Below are 20680 nucleotides of genomic sequence, written 5' to 3'. Positions count from 1 at the left end.
CCATACCAAAATTATTGTTTCGATACCGATACCTAGTCAAGAATTGCGATTTCGATACTTTTCCTGAAAAGGGAAAATACACTCAAATATCATTGCTGTGCTTTATTTTAAAACCGGGACAACATTCTAATCATATAACACACTAATAAATGAACATATGAACAGCAGATATATTAAACATTTAAACAAAATATGAAATATAAAAAATAAAATAGAGCAATGACATTCAAGGTAAAGAAAGAATAAATTTAGCAGCATTATCTCAGTTATCATAAGAAACATAAGAATACTAAATTTATCTTGATTCTGAACTTTGAATAAAAATATGAACAGTGATTATATTAAACAATGTTTCTGAAGTCAGAAGATTAAATGTCAAAAGATAAATAATATAAATTTAAGCAATGGCATTCAAAAAAAAAAAAAATTTAGCTTCTGTCAGTTGTGCAACCTTTTCTTTCATAGGAGAAAACTCAGCCAGTGAGCTTTAATGGGCGTCATCTTTAGTGAGCGCCATATTTTTTCTACCAGTCGTGGACCGGCGGCCACAGTATCACTTGTGCTAGCACATGCAGCCTAGTGATGCGTGGGTTGGGTTTTTTTTCCAACCCACGGGTCCCGCTTTTATGAAATTATTTGGCCCGCCCCAGCCCGCAAATAAAGTAACATTTCTTTACCCACCCTGACCCGCGCATCGGGGACATCACGGAAGATACGTGGCTAATAGACTCATATTTCTTGTTCACTGAAGTTCCTTCCTCCACAGCAGCGCGCGAGCTCGGCGCTATTAGCAGCGCATGCGCAGCTCGTGAACAGATCTGTGAACTGTTTCATCCTGTCAAAGAGTTACTCAAGATGTGACGGTATTTGTGATAGACTTGTTGCGATAGTCGGTGTTACTGGTGATACACGGTGTTTAACCCTCCTACCGGTCATAGCACTTGACCACCGGCACCGTCCCCATCGTGTTGAAGTTTTAGCCTATAGCAATAAAGCATTTAATTCAGTTAGTGACTACGTGCCTTCGTAATTTAGCGTAAGCGGAACAAGCGCCGCAGTAAAGCAGCAGGTGTCCGATTTCATTTATCATTTGAGGAGAGTGAGGCGAGCTAACTGGCAAAGGATGGCGGAAGATCTGGTTTCAAAGCGAACTGTTGCAATTTAAAATGAAGGTTTTTCGTTTATTGTTTCTCATTTAGCCCATTTATAATTTTTTTGTACGGTGTATGCAGTTTATAGGCCTACCTCTTTTTTTTTTAACAGCTTAACGTGAGTTTAATTTTTATATTAGTTTTTCTTTGCACTTAAGTGTCCAGTGATTATTCGGGTAGGCTACCTTATTTAACGAAGTTTATGTTCGTTCGGTTCATATTCGATGGTTGTGCGGTGTTTTTTTTTTGCTGAAAAAGGCAGGCACTTTATTTAACGAATAGTGAACATTTTTTAATATAATTTCTTGTTTGATACTTGCACGATGTGTGCAGTGGTTCGTTTTGTTAATAAATGCACTTTAAAGGTGTTTCATAAGTGCTTGTTTAGTTTTTGCATGGTGTGTTATTATTCATTTTGCAATAAATGTGTGTAATACAAGCGAGTGTCTTATTGTTTTGTGTATTTTTATTAAGAATAAAATAAATGAACCCATGATTAATTCAAACAAATGCTACTGAATTGCCGCTAATTAAAGTGAAAGTAAATTGAGACGTGTGCACGTCTGCACGACCGCATTTTCGGCCACCTGAAATCCCCGACACGCAACCCCGGTGACACCGGGATTACCGTTTTTTTTACACGTCGATTAACCGGTGGAAAAAATCCGTCATCGCAACATCCCTAGCATGTGATTTGTTGAATGTAGTGAACCCATAAGCCCTTCACTGAACGAGATCGAGAGATCTTCTCATTTGTAAATAAGTTGAATGAACTGATACATCTCGTTCGTGATTGAAATGAGTGAGTATACAGGGTCAGTGAGCCAAGCATGTAAATCTCGATCAGCAATCAGCAGATACAAAGCGCAGTTATAGGTGCTGAGCAGATACGCTCATGTTTAGCATACAGAACATAACTCCACGTTTAATCCCTGATTAAGCGTGCGTTGCACACACCAACATGAAATACGTCTCTTACAAATCTGGAACGACGTCATTCTTTGAAGTATAGATACTAATAAATTTAGGAATCGTGACGTTTTTAATTTCCGAGAATCGCGATACTTTTGAAGTATCGGTGCACCGTGCAACACTAATATATATATAATATATAAATATATAAATATATATATATATATATATATATATATATATATATACACATTTTTTTTTTTTTTTTTTTACAATTGCAGGTTAGATAAGCCACTGAAGGCTTGTTAATAATCAGTCCAGTTAAGCTCTCTTCCGTTAAGTGCACACTACTCTGCAGCAGTAGTGTAGTTGTGAGCTGCATTTACTGTAATGTGGACTGCCGGCGTGAGAACGGCAACACATGCACGTGTCCTCTAGTATGCCTGCTTTTTTTTGGGTTAAGTCTGTGTTTTTTTGTTTTTTTTTTTGGTTTCCACTTTTTTTTTTTTTTTTTTTTGCCGTTTACTGTTGTCAAAGACTGTTTCTGTGTGTGTGTTGTTTGCTAGCTGGGCGTTCCTTCTCTTGTTATTGTGAGCGTGTGGCAGCAGTGGGTGCACTTTTATTCCAGTCGTGTTTGCATTAGTGTATGTACAAACACAGCCAAGCATGTAAATGCTGCCCTCCACCAGCTTCAGGCAGACGGCTTGCTGCGTGGTTTAATGTCTGGGCTGAAGCATGGCTGATTTGGGGAAGGATGCTTTGGGGAGAACCTCACAATACAGATAAGATCTGAATCCGTCTGCCTGGATTCAGCCATATAGTGCTTTTGTGGAAACACAAAGATGAGGACCTGATTGTTGGGCTGTAATTTTATTACAGTTAAAATGATGATTGATATTACATTTCGTTTTTTCACCCCCAAAAATGAAAACCGCCATTAACGTGCCCTCATGTTATTCTAAATCAATTCTTTCTTTTTACTTATTGAAATCTCCTTGAAGATTATCCTGGTGACTGGTTTTCTACTGAAAGCATCGTAAGTGGTCCATGTGATTCCTGCACTATTCAATATTTAAATGGTTAGTTTTATTCAAAAAAAAAAAAAAGTCATCAAATACTTCCCGTTTTTACAAACCCATGAAACTTTTACATTTTTGAGTGTACTCTCCCTTAATGGTTTTATTCACTGAAAGTCTACATGGTGCTAGTCGCCAATAGTTTCTGCATTTGCATTATCGAAAAGTAAAATTTTAAGCTTTATAAGGAGGGTTTTAAGGAGCACCTTCAAACCACATGCACCTGTTATCTCATTCAGTACCAGTAAACTATTGTTTATGACTAGTGTGATCAGGTGTGACTAGTATACATTTTGTGAAATAAAATGTAGATGCTTTGATTGTGTTGTCAGTAAATGTGATCTAGGCCATGTTTTTAAATGTAGTTCTTTGTAAATTTTTCTCAATCTGAGTGCCCATGAGTTGTTTTTACTGTAAAATGTTTGATTTAAGAATCATATAAAGACCCATAATCTTTCTATTTTAATGAATTAATGGTTTTCAAAGTCTTTGTTTATACGGGCAACCACTCAACTTCATATTTTTCAACTTCATCAACTTTTATATGTTTGCATTTGACAGATAATTTATGCAGTTTACAGTTCAATCAAATTATACAGTTTATCAAAATGTGCATTATTTCAGTTCAGGCCAATTCCCAGTACGTTAATTTTGATCTGGTGTTTGACTGGAAAGTTAGTCTAATATTCTTTATTTTAACCCTAAAAATTAGTTCACCCTGTTCTCTGTCTGTACTGTATGACTGACTGTGTTGAGGAGGTGGACCAGACTTAGTGCTGGGCGGTAAATCGGTTCATACCAAAAACCGGTGTATATTTCCATTACGATGTTAATTTTGAATATACCAGTTTATTTAATTACTCAGTGTTCGGAACAAACGATATGCTTCGCCGCGGCCTCGAGACACTGTTTCAGACGGACCCTTTACAATGTTGCACTTCTAAGCAGCGACTGCGAGGCGTGGTGAGGGTACACCATAGACAGGGGTACACACAGCAGTGCTCTGGTGTTACGTTATAACGCCTGTTTCACACAGTCCAGTCGTATTAACGGATTCCAGCTGCACGAGGTTGCGGTCCGTCAGTGCGTTCAAGGAGCGGTACTCTGCAGCAGTGCAGTGATTGTTACGCCGCCTTCACACTGGCAGTTGAAATCAGCTCCGATACAACAGCGAAACGACCGGAAGTCATTCATTTTCTATGGAGATTCGCAGACCGCATGCGAATGGGTCCGAACCAGGTGCGAACGAGTGCGGTGCGAAAAAAATTGTGTCCGTTGGCCATCCGGATGCGTTCAAAAAATTGAACTCTTGCGAAAGGCTACGGACGGTTCCTATCCGACAATTCCAGCGGAAGTTGGCGTTGCTATGGTACTGATAAACAAACCTGAATTCTTAACTTTTAATAAAATAATGATTTTATAACGACAAGTTGTCATGTCATTTTTTCATTTTAATGATTTTATAACGTAATTTATGCAGTTAATACAATTAAATAATTAAATATTTAAATATTGTACAATTCAATGTTGTGGCCATTTTCCCGCTCATTCACATACAGCCAGAAAATTATATTATGGCTAATCGTAGACTTGTCAATGCTCTTGCTGTTGCTCTCCTATACTGGAGAAGCAAGCAAAAAAAAAAGAGATCCATGTGGGTAAAATACTACCTGGCAGAGAGGTATCAGTATGGGGAGTTTCACCGCCTGGTGGGTGAGCTGCGTCTGAACAACGGTGAGGATTTCAGGGAGTATTTCAGGGTGTCGCGCTGTCAGCCTTTCCAACCTTTCCGCCATTTTTGTTCTACTCGGTTCCGAGGCTTCCGACACTTTTCACCGTTGTGTACGACGTCCACTGGGGGCGTATTGCGTATTACGGAGCTGATTTCAACTGCCAGTGTGAAGGCGGCGTTAACGTACTGAGTCTATTTTTGCTGTGCTGCAGGCGCTGAATTAAAGTGAAAGCGCATTGTTCGCGGGAAACATGAACATGGATTGACATGGAAACGCAGTCACATGGGTTTTTGGCTAGGTTTAAAACAAGAAAAAGAGCACTTTTAGTGCCAAATATATGTTCACTTTTATGGAAGCAGAAAAACAAAGTTCATTAAGACCCGTGGGATTGCTTGTGATAAAGATTTAAATGCAAAATACACGAGACTATTTCTGTCTGTGGTGTTTTAATTTTAAATATTTTAAAAAGAAAAGTAGGCTAATTATTGTGTTTAAATGTTTTGCCGCTTGCTTGAGCAGCTTATTATACCAACCTAGAAGTAAAATGCATGAATAATGCGTTGTTTATATTTGAGTTTAAACCAATGTCTATATGAAAGATTGTTACTGTTCTGTGATAAAACACTTACGATGCTGAAAAAAAAAAATCTATATATATATATAATTTTTTTTTTACGTGATATGAAATCAAAACAATGAACAAATGTTGTGTTTGTGGACTAAACAGATGCGGATCAGTAGCGGACTGCAAACACGTCCTGTGTGAAAGCACACTGAGTCCGTTCTGCGGACTGCATATGCACCGCAGGCGGATTATGCATATATAATATCCATTTTATGCAAGTGCTGTCGGGCTAAAATTGTCGCCAAAGGCGGCAACACGAGCAATTTGCTCCAGCACCTTAGCCGCAAGCACTTCTTGGAATATCAACCAGCAGAAAATGCATTGTACACCTGATAATGCATGAAAAAAAACGTCATAAACCGGTATAATTTTGAAAATAAAAACGGTAAAAAACTGTTTTGGTCAAACCACCCAGCACTAACCAGACTGACAGGCAGCTGTTGAAGACTAGGGGGGTACAAGGCTAACAGATGAGCGGCTGGAGTGATTCTTATTTTTAGCCATGAATCTGAGTACTTCCTGCTGAGAATAAGGAGACATTACAACAGCATCGACTTCCTCACGCATTTCTCAAACCAAAACACAGAGTTGAGTCTGCGTGTGCAGAGGGTGACCTTTATTAGTCCAAACTTTGATTTCATTGTTAACGAGTCAAGATGGTCAGTGTAAAGTTTTCTGATATGGGCCGTAGCCATTGTTTGGATAGCAGGGTAACCTATTGATAATCAATTCATATCAACTGAGTTATCCACAAAATGTACTCTATTCACAAGCCATTTTACAGCAACAACAAAAAAAGTACTGTTGAGTACCAGGGATGGAAATTAGCAACCGCCACCAGCCAAATGCAGGTGATTTTGTGTTGTGGCGGGTAAACTCGCTTCACCTACCGCCCACCGTGGCAGTTAAATAAAAATGGCATACTGCTTCACCTGGCTGGTGGACAAAAAAGTTAATTTCCATCCCTGGTGTGTACACAACACGCAATAGTGTAATATCATCCGAAGCAGCTCCATGGAGAAAGGCTGTGTAAACCGGGCTCGAAACGGCGGCGTTATTTCCAGTACAGTGTAACTTTAATAACTGTTATCCGGGGCGTGCATTTTAATACTTAAAAGTACAGAAGTTAGCTCCGTGGCTAGTAAGTTGTTACGCTGTTCATTTTTAATTGTAGAAACAACATTGTATCGCTACACATGTTTGACAGCTCTGGCGTGATGAGACGTGAAAAAATGAGGTATTAAAAACGCTGTGCATTCGTTTGTCGATGGCGTAAAAGTTTGCGAGCCGAGATTTCTTTCAGTGATATAGTGTTGAACAGGGGACTTTTCCTCACTTGTTCCCTCAACCACATAAAAAAAGTTAAAAAATACACTTATACTGGTGAATCCTTTCCTTTGGAATTAAATACAACATTATTAATGCTTACGAAAACGGTTTAGAATATCGCAAAAATGTTTCTTTGCATTAAAAATAGTTCAGTGCAGTGTATCATCCGGTTGGGCTACGGAGTTGAGAGAATGAGCTACTTCAGCAAGAGTCGGCTGTTTCAAAACCTAGATAGGCCTAGATAGACAGCATTTTTGAGCATCACTGAAAGAGAAAATGTCAGTATTTCTTTGAGCCTTGAGATTAAATAAACTGCTTAAGTATTGTAGATCTTGTAGTATTAATTTTCACATGCAGTTACACACTGTCAGTTAAAAACAAGGAAGTGGCTGGTAAAAACATTGAGTGGCTGATAGATTTTGAAATCCACCAGCCACAGTGGCCGGTGGACAAAAAAGTTAATTTCCATCCCTGTTGAGTATTCATGAACTGTCCCTTTATGGGCCAATAGTCAATGTATTATGAACCTAACTGGCCAAATATTGGCTGAATATTTTTTTTATTTTTGGACCAAACTGATAAATCATTTTCCTCTCTTTTTCTAGACTTTGTGTCCTTGTTTGACTTGGAAAACGATCTTCCAGATGAGTTGATACCCAACGGAGACCTAGGGCTGATTTCCATGCCCTCTAATGGAGACGGAGGGGTGGGGAGCCGGATGGGGGGCACCGTCCCGGATGCTGCTGCCAAGCACAGGCAGCTGTCCCAGCTCCTGCAGGCAGGGAGTGGCTCTGGTCTGGCTGGAAACCTCAGCCCTCAGTCTGGAATGGGTGGCCAACTGGGTGCCTTGGGGAAGAGTCCCATGGGCCAGGGCTCACCCGGTCACCAGACCCAACCTCCGAAGCCGGTTGGCAACCCTACGGGTCAGGGCAACAACAGTCCGGGTATGGGCCTCAGTGCAGGTTTTAACCCGGCCATGCTGAACAATAACAACCAGGCTCATGGACTCATGGGGCAGAACATGGCTCCGCAGGGGCAGATGATGAATGGTGTGATGGGGCCGGCTGGAAGAGGCAGGGCAGCTGCGGGGATGCAGTACCAGGGTCAGGTCATGCAGGGAGCACAGGGCACCGGGCAAGGGGGCAGCGTATTGGCGGAGACACTTACCCAGGGTGCACCACAAATGGGGGCACACAATGCCATCAATCCCCAGCAAGCGGGAAACATGAACAAGGTAAGTCGCTATTGCTGTTTTTTATGTCTTGCATTCTAAAAATGTTCTGTGTGGTTGGGTGTAATGATAAGGCAAGCTAACACGAATACAGATAAACAAAATGTTTCAGTTTCGACCAGTGTTTGTGTATGTGTAGTTTCAGTTTCAACCTATTATTTCCACTACAATTGGTGGAGTAAGAAACCTGTGCTGTTTGTTACTTGGATTTAGTAAGGTTTCCTACTTGTTGCATGACAGTTCACTTGCTGTTTTGCCATTTTCCTTATCAAGTAAATTAAAAAAATTCACGCCTTAAAGTGACAAGAAATTGTGGGTTATGTTCAACTTGAGGTGCATGGACATCCACTCCAGTCCATCAGTTAATGAAGCCATTAGTTTCATCAAGACATTTTAACTAAAATTTGAGACTTCCAGCTGTAATATTGCTTTCTCCAGTGAAAATTGGTCTCTTCAGAATCAGGAGAGAAATCCGTACAGACCAAGCAAAGTGAAAATGGTTCTAAACAAATGTATGTGAGTAAATTGTCATGTTTGGGTGAACCGTTTCATTGTTCTGCTCTGCTGCTCTCGTTAATTTCACATGTCGACCATCTCATGTCAATGAAATGTGCATTAAGATCATGAAAGCACTGTAAGATTTCACAGTTTTTATAATTGCAAACCAATAAATACACCTAAATGCTGGCTGGAGCACCAAACGCTATGTAGTTTTAGCATTTAATTCATTGTCTGTTTGTATACATTTCGGTTCTTCTAACAAAGGTTAGAAGTTCTTTAATCATTCTTCACAAGAATATTGATCTTACTGTGAACAATTCATCCAAGGTTTAAATATATATATATATATATATATATATATATATATATATATATATATATATATATATAATTTATTTATTTATTTTTTTCTCTCTTTTTTCTCGTGATTTCATAACTTGATCTACTGCTGAAACAGACTTCTTTCTTGTAATTTCTCCAGCCAATAAATCCTATTTTTATAACCAACCTCAAGTTCACATTCACATCCTCCTTAATCCAATCAACAACTGATGAATTGAACCAAGTCAGTGTTTAACATGAATGTAAGCCTGCTTGAGCTTTTCTGACATTTAAAGGAAAGATTGCACAGAAAGGTAGTTGTGGCTATCGCATGTGTCTGACTGTTGTGGTTTTACAGGAAACCAATCTGAAACCAGTGTTCTGCTCGCACTGTGCTTTTTGGCACTAGTGAACGCTCGTGTTGAGATGTTGGGTTCATATCGAGAAATGTCAATCGATGGAGTTTGCAACTGAAATATTGTGAACAAAATCACACAGGCTGCCAGAGCGCTCACAGGTTTCTGCCGTGTTTGTTCAGAGGTGAATAGATGTGCTGTCGGAAGTGTGGTGTGTGTTTGCATTGCACAGAGATTATGAGAGTCACAAGAGCAGGTGAAGTGTGTGAGATCAGTCCACAGCTGAGTGCCAGCGCTCGTGTCTGTACTGTCCGCTCGCTCTCAGCTCTCATGTGTCCTGTTCAGAGGAAATCTGCTTTCGATTATTCGCAAGTTCTATGTTTTCATTTAGTTTTTTCTGGGTTCTGTTCATGGAATAATCCAGTTCATCATCATAAAGAAGGCCTAACCAAATTAGTAATAGTTTACTAACAAAAATGACATTTTAACCACATTTTAAGCAAATGAAAACACAACTAATGCACTTTAGAGCCGTGTGGTGTGATGTGTGCGATTAGAATGTGGGATTTTGCTTTTCAGTTTATTTTGTGGTAGATATATTTGTATGGCTGAACTGATTTATGCTACTTACACATGAGAATCAGTAATGTCGAAACAGATTTACTGACTAGATGTGCATGATCATATCGTAAGATATATCTCACTGCTTGTTTTTGTTGATGAGTAGATTTATAAAAGAGTCTCATTATGAATATGTTGCATGTAGGTATTGCATTGACACAAGCCATGTAAAAATACATAAAAATGTGACTGAGCAACTGACGAGTAGAGCTGAAACAACGAATCGATTTAATCGATTAAAATCGATTATTAAAATAGTTGTCAACTAATTTAGTCAGATTCGTTGCTAAATAACTTATTTGCCGTAAGCGACTCATTTCGGGCATATTTAAAATCTGCGGTGACCAAAGTGTGGTAGTAATGAGCCACCGGAGGTTTTACTCAGCCAGTACAACAGGAGAAGTAGCGAATAGCCAATAGCTGGCCTTGTTTTATATCACGTGCTTCCCGAAACAGCGTCTCTGCAGCATTCAGTGGGATGTGGGAGTACTTTACTTTGAGCCTTAAAAAAAGAAGATTAACCTGTAAACTCTGCACTACTGAACTGTTTAAGGAGCCGTTCACATATCGCGTCTTTTGCGCGCTCATGTTCGTTATTTCCAATGTAGGCGCACCGTATGCGCGCTCATAATGGAAGCGGCGAGGTCGTGACGCGCCCGTTTTTCCAGGCGCGTCCAAGTAGCGCACCGCATTGAGTTAAAAACATTTCAACTTTTCAGAATGCGGTAAGCGCACCGCGGGTCATGTGACAAGAACTAGATAATCAGCTTCATCCTTTCCCGTAACAACGTTTAAAGCTCAGCCAAGATGAAGGAACAGCTGATCATAGCTGTATATGGATTGCCATTTTGAAATAAATTTAGTAGCAGAGCTACTGCAAGCGATTTTTAGAGCTGCAAATCCATTTATCCTTTGCTGAAATTTCCGCGTCTTCAAGGAGAGAGCACGTCATGGTTGCTTAGCAAAGGCAGACGCCTCAGGGGCGCTTCTGCCCGAGCGCTTTGGAAAGGAGGAGAAAGCGGTGCGCCTAGCGTTTTCCACACGTTTTTAGGCGCGATATGTGAACGGCTCCTAAGACTTTTATTTGTGCAGATTCTCCAGTACAATGTTGTTTGCAAATGTTTAGTCGTAAAAGCTGATAACATTGCTTTTTAACAGTTAACATGTAAAGCTTTACAATAGGGGTGCACCGAAATTTCGGCTGCCGAAAATTTTCGGCCGAAATGGCATTATCGGTTTCGGGCCGAAATAAAAAAAACAGCCGAAAACGTAAACCGAAAATGAATGTCACCCGCCCCTCCCATCCGTGAGCAAGCGCTTAGGTTTCACTCACGGTCGAGCTGTTATCACGCGTCTGCCTATCAAAGATTAAGCATGTCAAAGGGCTGTCACAATCAAAAAAAGCTTGTCACAAAAGCTGCACAATCGATCGGACCAACCAACACAAGTTTCGAAAACAGGGAATCGATTTTAACGGCCTTCTCTCGGAGCGCGTCCAGCTCGTCACTATACGCCTTTGCAGCGAATGCGCGTCACACAGCAACTGCAGGTTCTGACACACACACACACACACACACACACACACACACACACACACACACACACACAGAGCCTATTAGTGCATAATATCAATGTAGCCTTCAGTAATGTTTTTCATTGATGTTATGGCAGTCCACATTGCTGACTTGTGCACGTCTCAAGGCCTTCTTTACGTTCGCCCTAATGCCTGTTTAGTTGTCGGTGGATTTGCCTATATTTGGCGTTGAAAAACGGATCAATGCCAAATATAGGCAATTTACTAACGATTCAATGAACACTTTGCCTATGTCTCAAAAATCGAACAGGATTTTTTTTTTCACAAAAGTGACAGCCCTATACGAGAGGACACCAAAGTTGCAATATGTAACATTTGTTCTGCAAAAATCTCCAAAATTGTGGATTTTTTTGCACAATTTTAAAAAAAACTATTTTATTTGATGGAACATAAAACTTGAAGAATAATTATTATTTATATTTATTGTAAAAAATATTTTATGTTTTATGAAACTGTTAATAAAAGTTTGATTATTATATTGTGATTTTTCAATTCAGATCCATTAAATCCAAGCAATATATATATACGTTTTTAAAAGAAGCCATTTTCGGCTTCAGTTTCGGTTTTCGGCCAAGTGCATCCTAAATTTTCGGTTTCGGTTTCGGCGCAGAATTTTCATTTCGGTGCATCACTACTTTACAAACATGTTCTGTGATCAGTTTGTCGTTTACCAGTTCATAATTCAGTCGTGCAGCCTAATTATGACTGAATGAGAGAGGTATATGTTTAAAGATATTTGAAATGCACTTTTTTTCTAAGTATTCACTGCTCTTTTTCACACAGCAGATTTTTTGTGTGTCCGATTTTTTTTTTTTTTTTTTCTTCTGGACAACCTTCTGATGGATTTCACTTTAAATTGTGAGTTCCATTCAGGTTTCATGCCATTGGCACTTTATTCGAAGGATTGTTTACAATTTCACAGCATAAGCTATAAAGCTGTTTCCCAGTAAATATTAAAATACAATGCACTCTTATTCTGTTTTATCCTTATTCTTCGTGAAAATATGTTCTGAAAGATTCCTTAAGCTTTGTTCGGGATGTTAAACTACTTTAGGAGCTCTAAGGACTGCCATGGTGAAAACATTATTTAAAATCTCCTTGTGAAATTTGCTAGAGTATGGGTCAGTGTTTTGATTGCAGAAGAGTTCAACAAAAGGATTACTAACACATAATAAAACAACTCCAGGTATATTTTTGATGAGGATATGACAATGCAAAATGGTTAAAATCTCTTAAAAATCTATGCTGAATGATAAAGACCCTTTATTAATAATTTACTTGGGGGGGGGGGGGGAACTAAAATATAAGTACATAAACCGATTAATTGTAAAAATAATCGACAGATTAATCGATTATCAAAATAATCGTTAGTTGCAGCCCTACTGACGAGTAAGGGTCCATCTTTCTCTTGCTTCCACACTACTGTGCTGATGTGTGTTGCATTATGAAGAGTGTGCACCTCTCACTCTGCGCTGGTTGTTATATGATCGCGTCACATCAAAGTTCGGTACAATTTATTCTGCTTTCCCGCTTATTCGGCCAAACACCGAAAGAGCTTCTTTTGCTATTCCAGTTGATGAACATTCAGTGCATTGCTAGTGCATTTATAATAATTGTATTTAAGCTACTGTTTTTCATACAGATACCTAAAAATCATAGTTATATTTTGACATGGTATTAAGGTTTAATGTGAGGTTTTAACTGTGATTGTCGTGATTTAAATGTATGCTACTCTGGAAGACCGATGATTTTTTTTAAAAAAAATTTGGCCACATCGCCCAGCCTTAATTGTATGCTAAATTGGATGCTATTTGGACAGGACTAGTTTTCTAAACTACGTTTGAATTTCGATTCTTATCACCTGACATCTCCATGTTTATTAGAGTCTGTTTTGTACAACCCGAATTCCGGAAAAGTTGGGACGTTTTTTAAATTTTAATAAAATGAAAACTAAAGGAATTTCAAATCACATGAGCCAATATTTTATTCACAATAGAACATAGGTAACATAGCAAATGTTTAAACTGAGAAATTTTACACTTTTATCCACTTAATTAGCTCATTTAAAATTTAATGCCTGCTACAGGTCTCAAAAAAGTTGGCACGGGGGCAACAAATGGCTAAAAAAGCAAGCAGTTTTGAAAAGATTCAGCTGGGAGAACATCTAGTGATTAATTAAGTTAATTGATATCAGGTCTGTAACATGATTAGCTATAAAAGCTTTGTCTTAGAGAAGCAGAGTCTGTCAGAAGTAAAGATGGGCAGAGGCTCTCCAATCTGTGAAAGACTGCGTAAAAAAATTGTGGAAAACTTTAAAAACAATGTTCCTCAACGTCAAATTGCAAAGGCTTTGCAAATCTCATCATCTACAGTGCATAAAATCATCAAAAGATTCAGGGAAACTAGAGAAATCTCTGTGCGTAAGGGACAAGGCCGGAGACCTTTATTGGATGCCCGTGGTCTTCGGGCTCTCAGACGACACTGCATCACTCATCGGCATGATTGTGTCAATGACATTACTAAATGGGCCCAGGAATACTTTCAGAAACCACTGTCGGTAAACACAATCCGCCGTGCCATCAACAGATGCCAACTAAAGCTCTATCATGCAAAAAGGAAGCCATATGTGAACATGGTCCAGAAGCCCCGTCGTGTCCTGTGGGCCAAGGCTCATTTAAAATGGACTATTTCAAAGTGGAATAGTGTTTTATGGTCAGACGAGTCCAAATTTGACATTCTTGTTGGAAATCACGGACGCCGTGTCCTCCGGGCTAAAGAGGAGGGAGACCTTCCAGCATGTTATCAGCGTTCAGTTCAAAAGCCAGCATCTCTGATGGTATGGGGGTGCATAAGTGCATACGGTATGGGCAGCTTGCATGTTTTGGAAGGCTCTGTGAATGCTGAAAGGTATATAAAGGTTTTAGAGCAACATATGCTTCCCTCCAAACAACGTCTATTTCAGGGAAGGCCTTGTTTATTTCAGCAGGACAATGCAAAACCACATACTGCAGCTATAACAACAGCATGGCTTCGTCTTAGAAGAGTCCGGGTGCTAACCTGGCCTGCCTGCAGTCCAGATCTTTCACCTATAGAGAACATTTGGCGCATCATTAAACGAAAAATACGTCAAAGACGACCACAAACTCTTCAGCAGCTGGAAATCTATATAAGGCAAGAATGGGACCAAATTCCAACAGCAAAACTCCAGCAACTCATAGCCTCAATGCCCAGACGTCTTCAAACTGTTTTGAAAAGAAAAGGAGATGCTACACCATGGTAAACATGCCCCGTCCCAACTATTTTGAGACCTGTAGCAGAAATCAAAATTGAAATGAGCTCATTTTGTGCATAAAATTGTAAACTTTCTCAGTTTAAACATTTGCTATGTTATCTATGTTCTATTGTGAATAAAATATTGGCTCATGTGATTTGAAAGTCTTTTAGTTTTCATTCTATTAAAATTTAAAAAACGTCCCAACTTTTCCGGAATTCGGGTTGTACATCTGGGCATTGCAGAGATCACACGTGGTGAAGCTATATATACCTAGTGTAGAAAAATATGGTTCATGTTTGGTTACTTTAATATAGAAACTCTTTGGTAAGTTTTGCGTGAGATGCTAACGGTCTAATCAGATTCAATGATCTATGCTAAGTCAAGCTAGACCCGGAGATCATCTGAATGGTCGTCTGAATGGATCTGAAAACAGTAAAACTCAACTGTTAGTTGGAAAATTAGCCTGTTTTACAAAAAAAGTGGAGTGTTCCTTCAACAGAAAAGGAATTATTACAAGTTAAGAAAAACTTGTGGGTGTGTAAACGATGACAACATTTTCATTTATGGGTGAACTGTTCCTTTAAGTCAGACAGTCCACTGTGAACAACTGAATTGTCTCTCTGCAAGCTATGCGTTCATCATTAGTAACTGGACAGACACATTGATAACTTTCCCATTCAGTGCTACATCTAGAGAGTCTTGTGTTCAGAAGGCAGATGTGAGCTCCTAGATGTTTTAAACTGCACAGGTTTGTTTACCGCATGATGCACTGGTGTGAAAGGGCTTTAACGGTGCGTGTCCTGCAGACTCTGTCGCTTTGAAAGGAAAGACATGGAAATTAGCTCCTCTAATATCCACCTACTTATGAAATCTATTTCATTATAATTGCTATTAGTATTATAAACCATGCAAAACAGTGTTGGCCTTTGTAAAATTTGGGACAAATCGCGTCTTATATTGTTTTGATACGGGACGCATAATTTTACCTTTTAAATACGGGACAATTCTGAATTTTAAAGGACGGGTGACAACTCTAATTAGGGCTGGACGATTATGGCCTAAAAACAAAACCTCGATTAATTGAACATTTTACCTCGATTACGATTAATGAACGATTATTTTGTTACTGTTTTGTTTTTTTGCCCTCATAGTTCACTGACAAGGTTTGTACTGTAAATATGATTGACTATCAGCAGTTGTTTTATCTATGTTCGTAACATTTCTTACTAAGGTTGGGTATCATTTGAATTTTATCGATTCTGATTCTGCTCATCGATTCCGATTCTTATCGATGCCTAGTTTCAATAAAAAATCCAATATAAAAAAAGTCAAATATTTAGATGTCAAACATTTTTACAAAGCATTCTGTTGCAGCTGAATAACATGAGCAAAAATCAGCAGCCTACAAAACACTGCAAGAGGAATTTTGCCTGTGATTAAAAAAATACCATAGCAAAAACAACTAGATTAATATAAATTTCAAATATTAAAGTGTTAAAGACAAGTAAACAGTCAGTAATAAGATAGGAACAAACAAATCAATTAGCAATATCATAAATAAATACAACTAAACAAAATTTCAGGTACAGAAACTGTAATTAAAAGTTTAAAAATACTGCATAGTTTTCTTTTTATAAATAAAATAAAGATTAATCAATCAAGTTAAGTTATTAAATATATTCAGTTAAGATCAGTGAATGATTTTCTTTTGTTCTTTGATTAACATTAATGACAGGCAGCACGTTTATTAGGCTGTTGTCTCTTAAAGCGAAAATACTGCACGTGTGTTTTCTTTCTCATCTGTTTATGTTCACGTAAGACAAAAACGGCTGCGTTTATGATGATATACTGATGTAGTTTTCTGTATCGTAGTTTCGACTCGGAACAACCTTTTCTACAGTTAAAATACACAAAACATGGACACAAACCGGGAACCCGCAGCGCGACTGCTGCTCTCTGTGCACGCGCTTGTGCTTCATGTGCGCTGCACTCAAACATGTTATAATAAGTTTTGAGATTCTAAGCTACTTTAGTGATAAATCACAGGACAGCGCTGACAACTAGTTTCCGTGTTCCTCTGTGCAGGCGATCTTCACAGCTCCTGTTTATATGAGTGTTCGTGCCACAATGCAGCTGCGCGAACATGGTAGCTCGATATAATAATACACATCCGATCATCTAATCGCTTGAATGTCCAAATTCAAGCGATTACATCACTATGTGCGCCATCACTATGTGTTGAACCGGCGTTCACCTCCGTGTTTTGCTCTTATGCCACTGACTGGACGGGGCAGAGTCATGTGGCTACACGTACGCGCTAGTATGCTTTTAACGGGGAAGTGTTAACAGGATTACAAAAACCGAAATAACCGACATGGGAAAATTACGTCGGTTAGAGGTTATGAATTTCGGTTTTGATTACTTTTCGATTAATCGTCCAGCCCTAACTCTAATATTATTAACTGGCTGTTTACATAAATTTTGCGCCATAAACCCATTGAGACACAAGTCCATTAAACCACTTACACTGAGTTGCGCACAGCTGCATGCGTGAGCAGTCTTCACAAACAAAGTGCAAAGTTTCAGCATTTGAAATTGAAAGCAGCTTTCTGTTAGTGAGGTTCATATTTTAAATTATATAAGTCCACTGCATTCCCAACCACATAAATTATTACTTCGTAGAGAATTTGTAAGAAAAATACCGATGGGCGAGACCGCACACTTCAAGTGTAAAGCACGCGTCTCCCACAGTGCATCCAGTGCACTGTGAGTGTCGTTGTAATTCAATTCAACCTTTCCAAACTTTATGAATGATTATTTTATGGATGTTTTGAGTGGTGTATGTGTGTGAGGAATTGAAAGCAATCAGGGTACGGATGTTTCCAAAGCAAACCGCGTCATTGTGTATCTGGTTAAAAACTAAGCTCAGAATTGATTCTGAAATTCTCAGAATTGATCCAGAATCATTGAATAGAGAATCGCAATGCATGATGAATTTTTTTTTTTCACCCCAATAGAAAATGTGATAAATGTGTTCTGTGTGAATTGCTTGGTTTCAGCTTCGCCTCTAAATTACATCATCTTCGCATTGATTTTCTCTTTTTACGCGATTATTTTAATGAACAACAAAAACAAAAGACTAACAAAAGCATTAATATGCAATGACACTTACATCGTTGTCGCATTTCGTGCACTACTGATAAGGCTGCCTAACACACACATAAAATTTGAATGCAAATGTAGACTTATTTTTTCAACTTGACAAATATATAATCCGACAAGCCTATTGTATATAGATGATCACATCTTTAGGTTTGTGTCTATCAAATGCAAAATAACGAGAATTTGTTTTTATTTTGCTTAATTGTATAAAATAAAAATGTCTTAAATATATAGATATTTTTAGTTGTAGTTAAGAGCCCTGTTTGGTGTCACAACAGGAATTTTCGTTATTACTGAGAAACCTACCAATAAGAATATAGTACGTTATGAATATACAGCTACAGGAGTGAAATTCTGGTCTAATGAGATTTCAGTTTTGTTTGGATGTATACAACAAAATATTGAAAGGCAGATGACAGTTTCTTGTAACCGCTTGTTGGAAAAGTCATTTTAATGTGGAAGAGAAGTTTTATGGCTTGTATGGACAGAGTGTTAAGAGTGCACTGCTCGACAATAAGGACTGCTCGATGGCAAGCGTGAGATGCGTTCGGGACACTAGATGGATTTGTCACTTGCCCGATCGGGCCACTCCAGCGTAGTCATGACATTTTACCATCGGCATGTGTTTTTTAGACTTGTTAATAAAAAAATTCAAGCGATTTAAAAAGCATTTGGGTGCGAAAGACAACTCCTTTCAGTACTCTCGTCTGAACCGGCAAATACATACAAAACTATGTCAAAATACCAGTCCTGCAATGAATCGCCTTTGATTTTGATAGCGATTTTGTGTAGATTGTCAGTGAACTACGGCTCCGTGTAGTAAATGCCGCTCCATCTGAACCAGTGTTGCCAAGTCCAAGGTTGTTCTTCACGTCCGCGGGTTGAAGCGACCCCAATAATGTGACATTTAGCCCCTAAAATGCGAATTTTACTAAGGGCCAAAATTTTTTATTTTTTATCGTTTTGAGAAGCAATTGACGTTTTGGTCCAGCAATTGGTCAGGTTTTGATTTAAAAACTCTGCAAATCTGAACGTACGTGCTGGAGATTTATCACTAATCACAGGAACACCTTGCGCATGAAAACCGCATTCGATTTTTTTCAACAGCCCTAAATACAAGGTAACAGATCAAAAACAATGACAACAGCAACTATTTTTTTTTAAAATTTGGCAGGGCCATTGAAAATGGTGGTAGGGCAAGTAAAAATTTGAACCACTGGCCCGACCAGTAGAAAAAATCCTTAGCGTTGATCTCCGGAGTCACAGAGAGAGAGAGCGACAGGCAGCGGAGATGTGTATTGCTTATGACAGGGAGTTCCTCAGTGTGGCACGTTCAGCAGCGGCGCGTGCAGCGTTAATGGCTGCAGGCTCGCATTAGTGCTGGTGGGGGATGGGACTGTTTACACACAAGCTCTGATCTGACACTCCGCTGCAGAACCATGCTGTGAAAGCATCACTGAAAAGTGCTCCAAGTAACTCGGGTTTAATGCAGTTATTCATCTACATGCACTTCGTTTAGTATCAGCAAATTATATATTAAACTCATCATTAAATCAAAATGTTAAATGCTTTTTTTTTTTTTTAATGGAATACTGTAGTGTTTATTATAAATAATTTATCTGTGCACTTCATTATTTTTGTAAAATTCATGTGCCCTCGTTATCTTTAATCAAAAACGTTAACCTCCCCTCCCCCTCAAAACGACTTCTCTTCCGGTCAAGAGCTATGGTGTCTTGGTAAATGCTGGGATAAACAACAGCGGGAAAAAACTGAAGCTTATGCTTCACTTTATAGAAATCAATGCATTGACCAGTGCTGACGTGATCCATGGGGGAGTACACTACCCTTAAAGATTTAAAGGAGATTACCACAACATTACTCTTAGGACATCGCAAACTATTTGTTTTATGAATATGACTTAACCTGATGGAGGACGCGCTCAGTCATTCAGGCAGTTGCTCGATCACATGCGCACTGTTATGTTTTGTGCCATTGATCGTACTCTTCGACGTCTTCCTGAATAAATAATCTTTTTCATGCTAGGGTGTTGGCGGTGAATCCAGTGGAGAGAAATCCCCTCACAACTAACTGCAAACTGCCATTTAGATCTACCTCCATTTTGTTAGCAACGCCCCAACTACCAACGATTAAATCAATTCTCGAAGGACGAAATCAAGTCCCGCCCTCTCATTTCAGATGCCGTTTCACGCGGATAGACATCACAGTAGAGAAACAAAGACGATCACTACTTCCGTTTCATGCCGACTTAAAAGTTGGTGTGAAATTAAAATGGTTTTTTTATATAAATGCAAATTATAGATCATATTGCAAACAATTCATCCTTGTGTTTCTTTAAAGAAAAAAGTTTTTATTATTTTAAAATTCTCCACAATTCATAATTATTAATCGTTAATTTTATTTCTTTTGGCGAATGACATTAGAGAGATTGTTTATATACATATATTTCTTTTACATTATTTTGAAGCAACTTGATTATTAATCGGGTATAATTGTAGCACAAATTACACTGCTGATGCAAAACATTACAATGCTTTTCAAAAGCTTTGGGTCAGCAATTTGTTTTATAGAAATTAAAACTTTTATTCAGCAAGGGCAAATTAAATTGATTAAAAGTGACCATATATCCAATTGTGTTGTTAAAAAATGCCTTTCAAATGAATGCTGTTTTAAACTTTCTATTCAACAAAGAATCCAAAATCCAGTTTTTAACATTAATAATGAGAAATGTTTCTTGAGTATATCTAGCTTTGCCTTTACATTTTAAAATATTCAA

At 38.6% G+C, this 20680-nt stretch overlaps 1 protein-coding gene across 2 annotated transcripts in view; it reads left to right on the top strand.

Annotated features, from left to right (window-relative positions):
* Positions 1 to 20680, top strand: part of crebbpb (CREB binding protein b) — a 49827-nt gene that overhangs the window by 8614 nt on the left and 20533 nt on the right. For both annotated transcript variants that reach the window (XM_059561199.1, XM_059561193.1), the window contains exon 2: positions 7432 to 8060. In XM_059561199.1, coding sequence (XP_059417182.1) covers positions 7432 to 8060 — 629 coding nt within the window. The remainder of the gene's footprint in view (positions 1 to 7431; positions 8061 to 20680) is intronic.

Source organism: Carassius carassius, chromosome 1 (assembly GCF_963082965.1).
Source record: "Carassius carassius chromosome 1, fCarCar2.1, whole genome shotgun sequence".
NCBI classification, from domain to species: Eukaryota; Metazoa; Chordata; class Actinopteri; order Cypriniformes; family Cyprinidae; genus Carassius; species Carassius carassius.
This window is presented reverse-complemented; position numbering and strand designations above follow the sequence as displayed.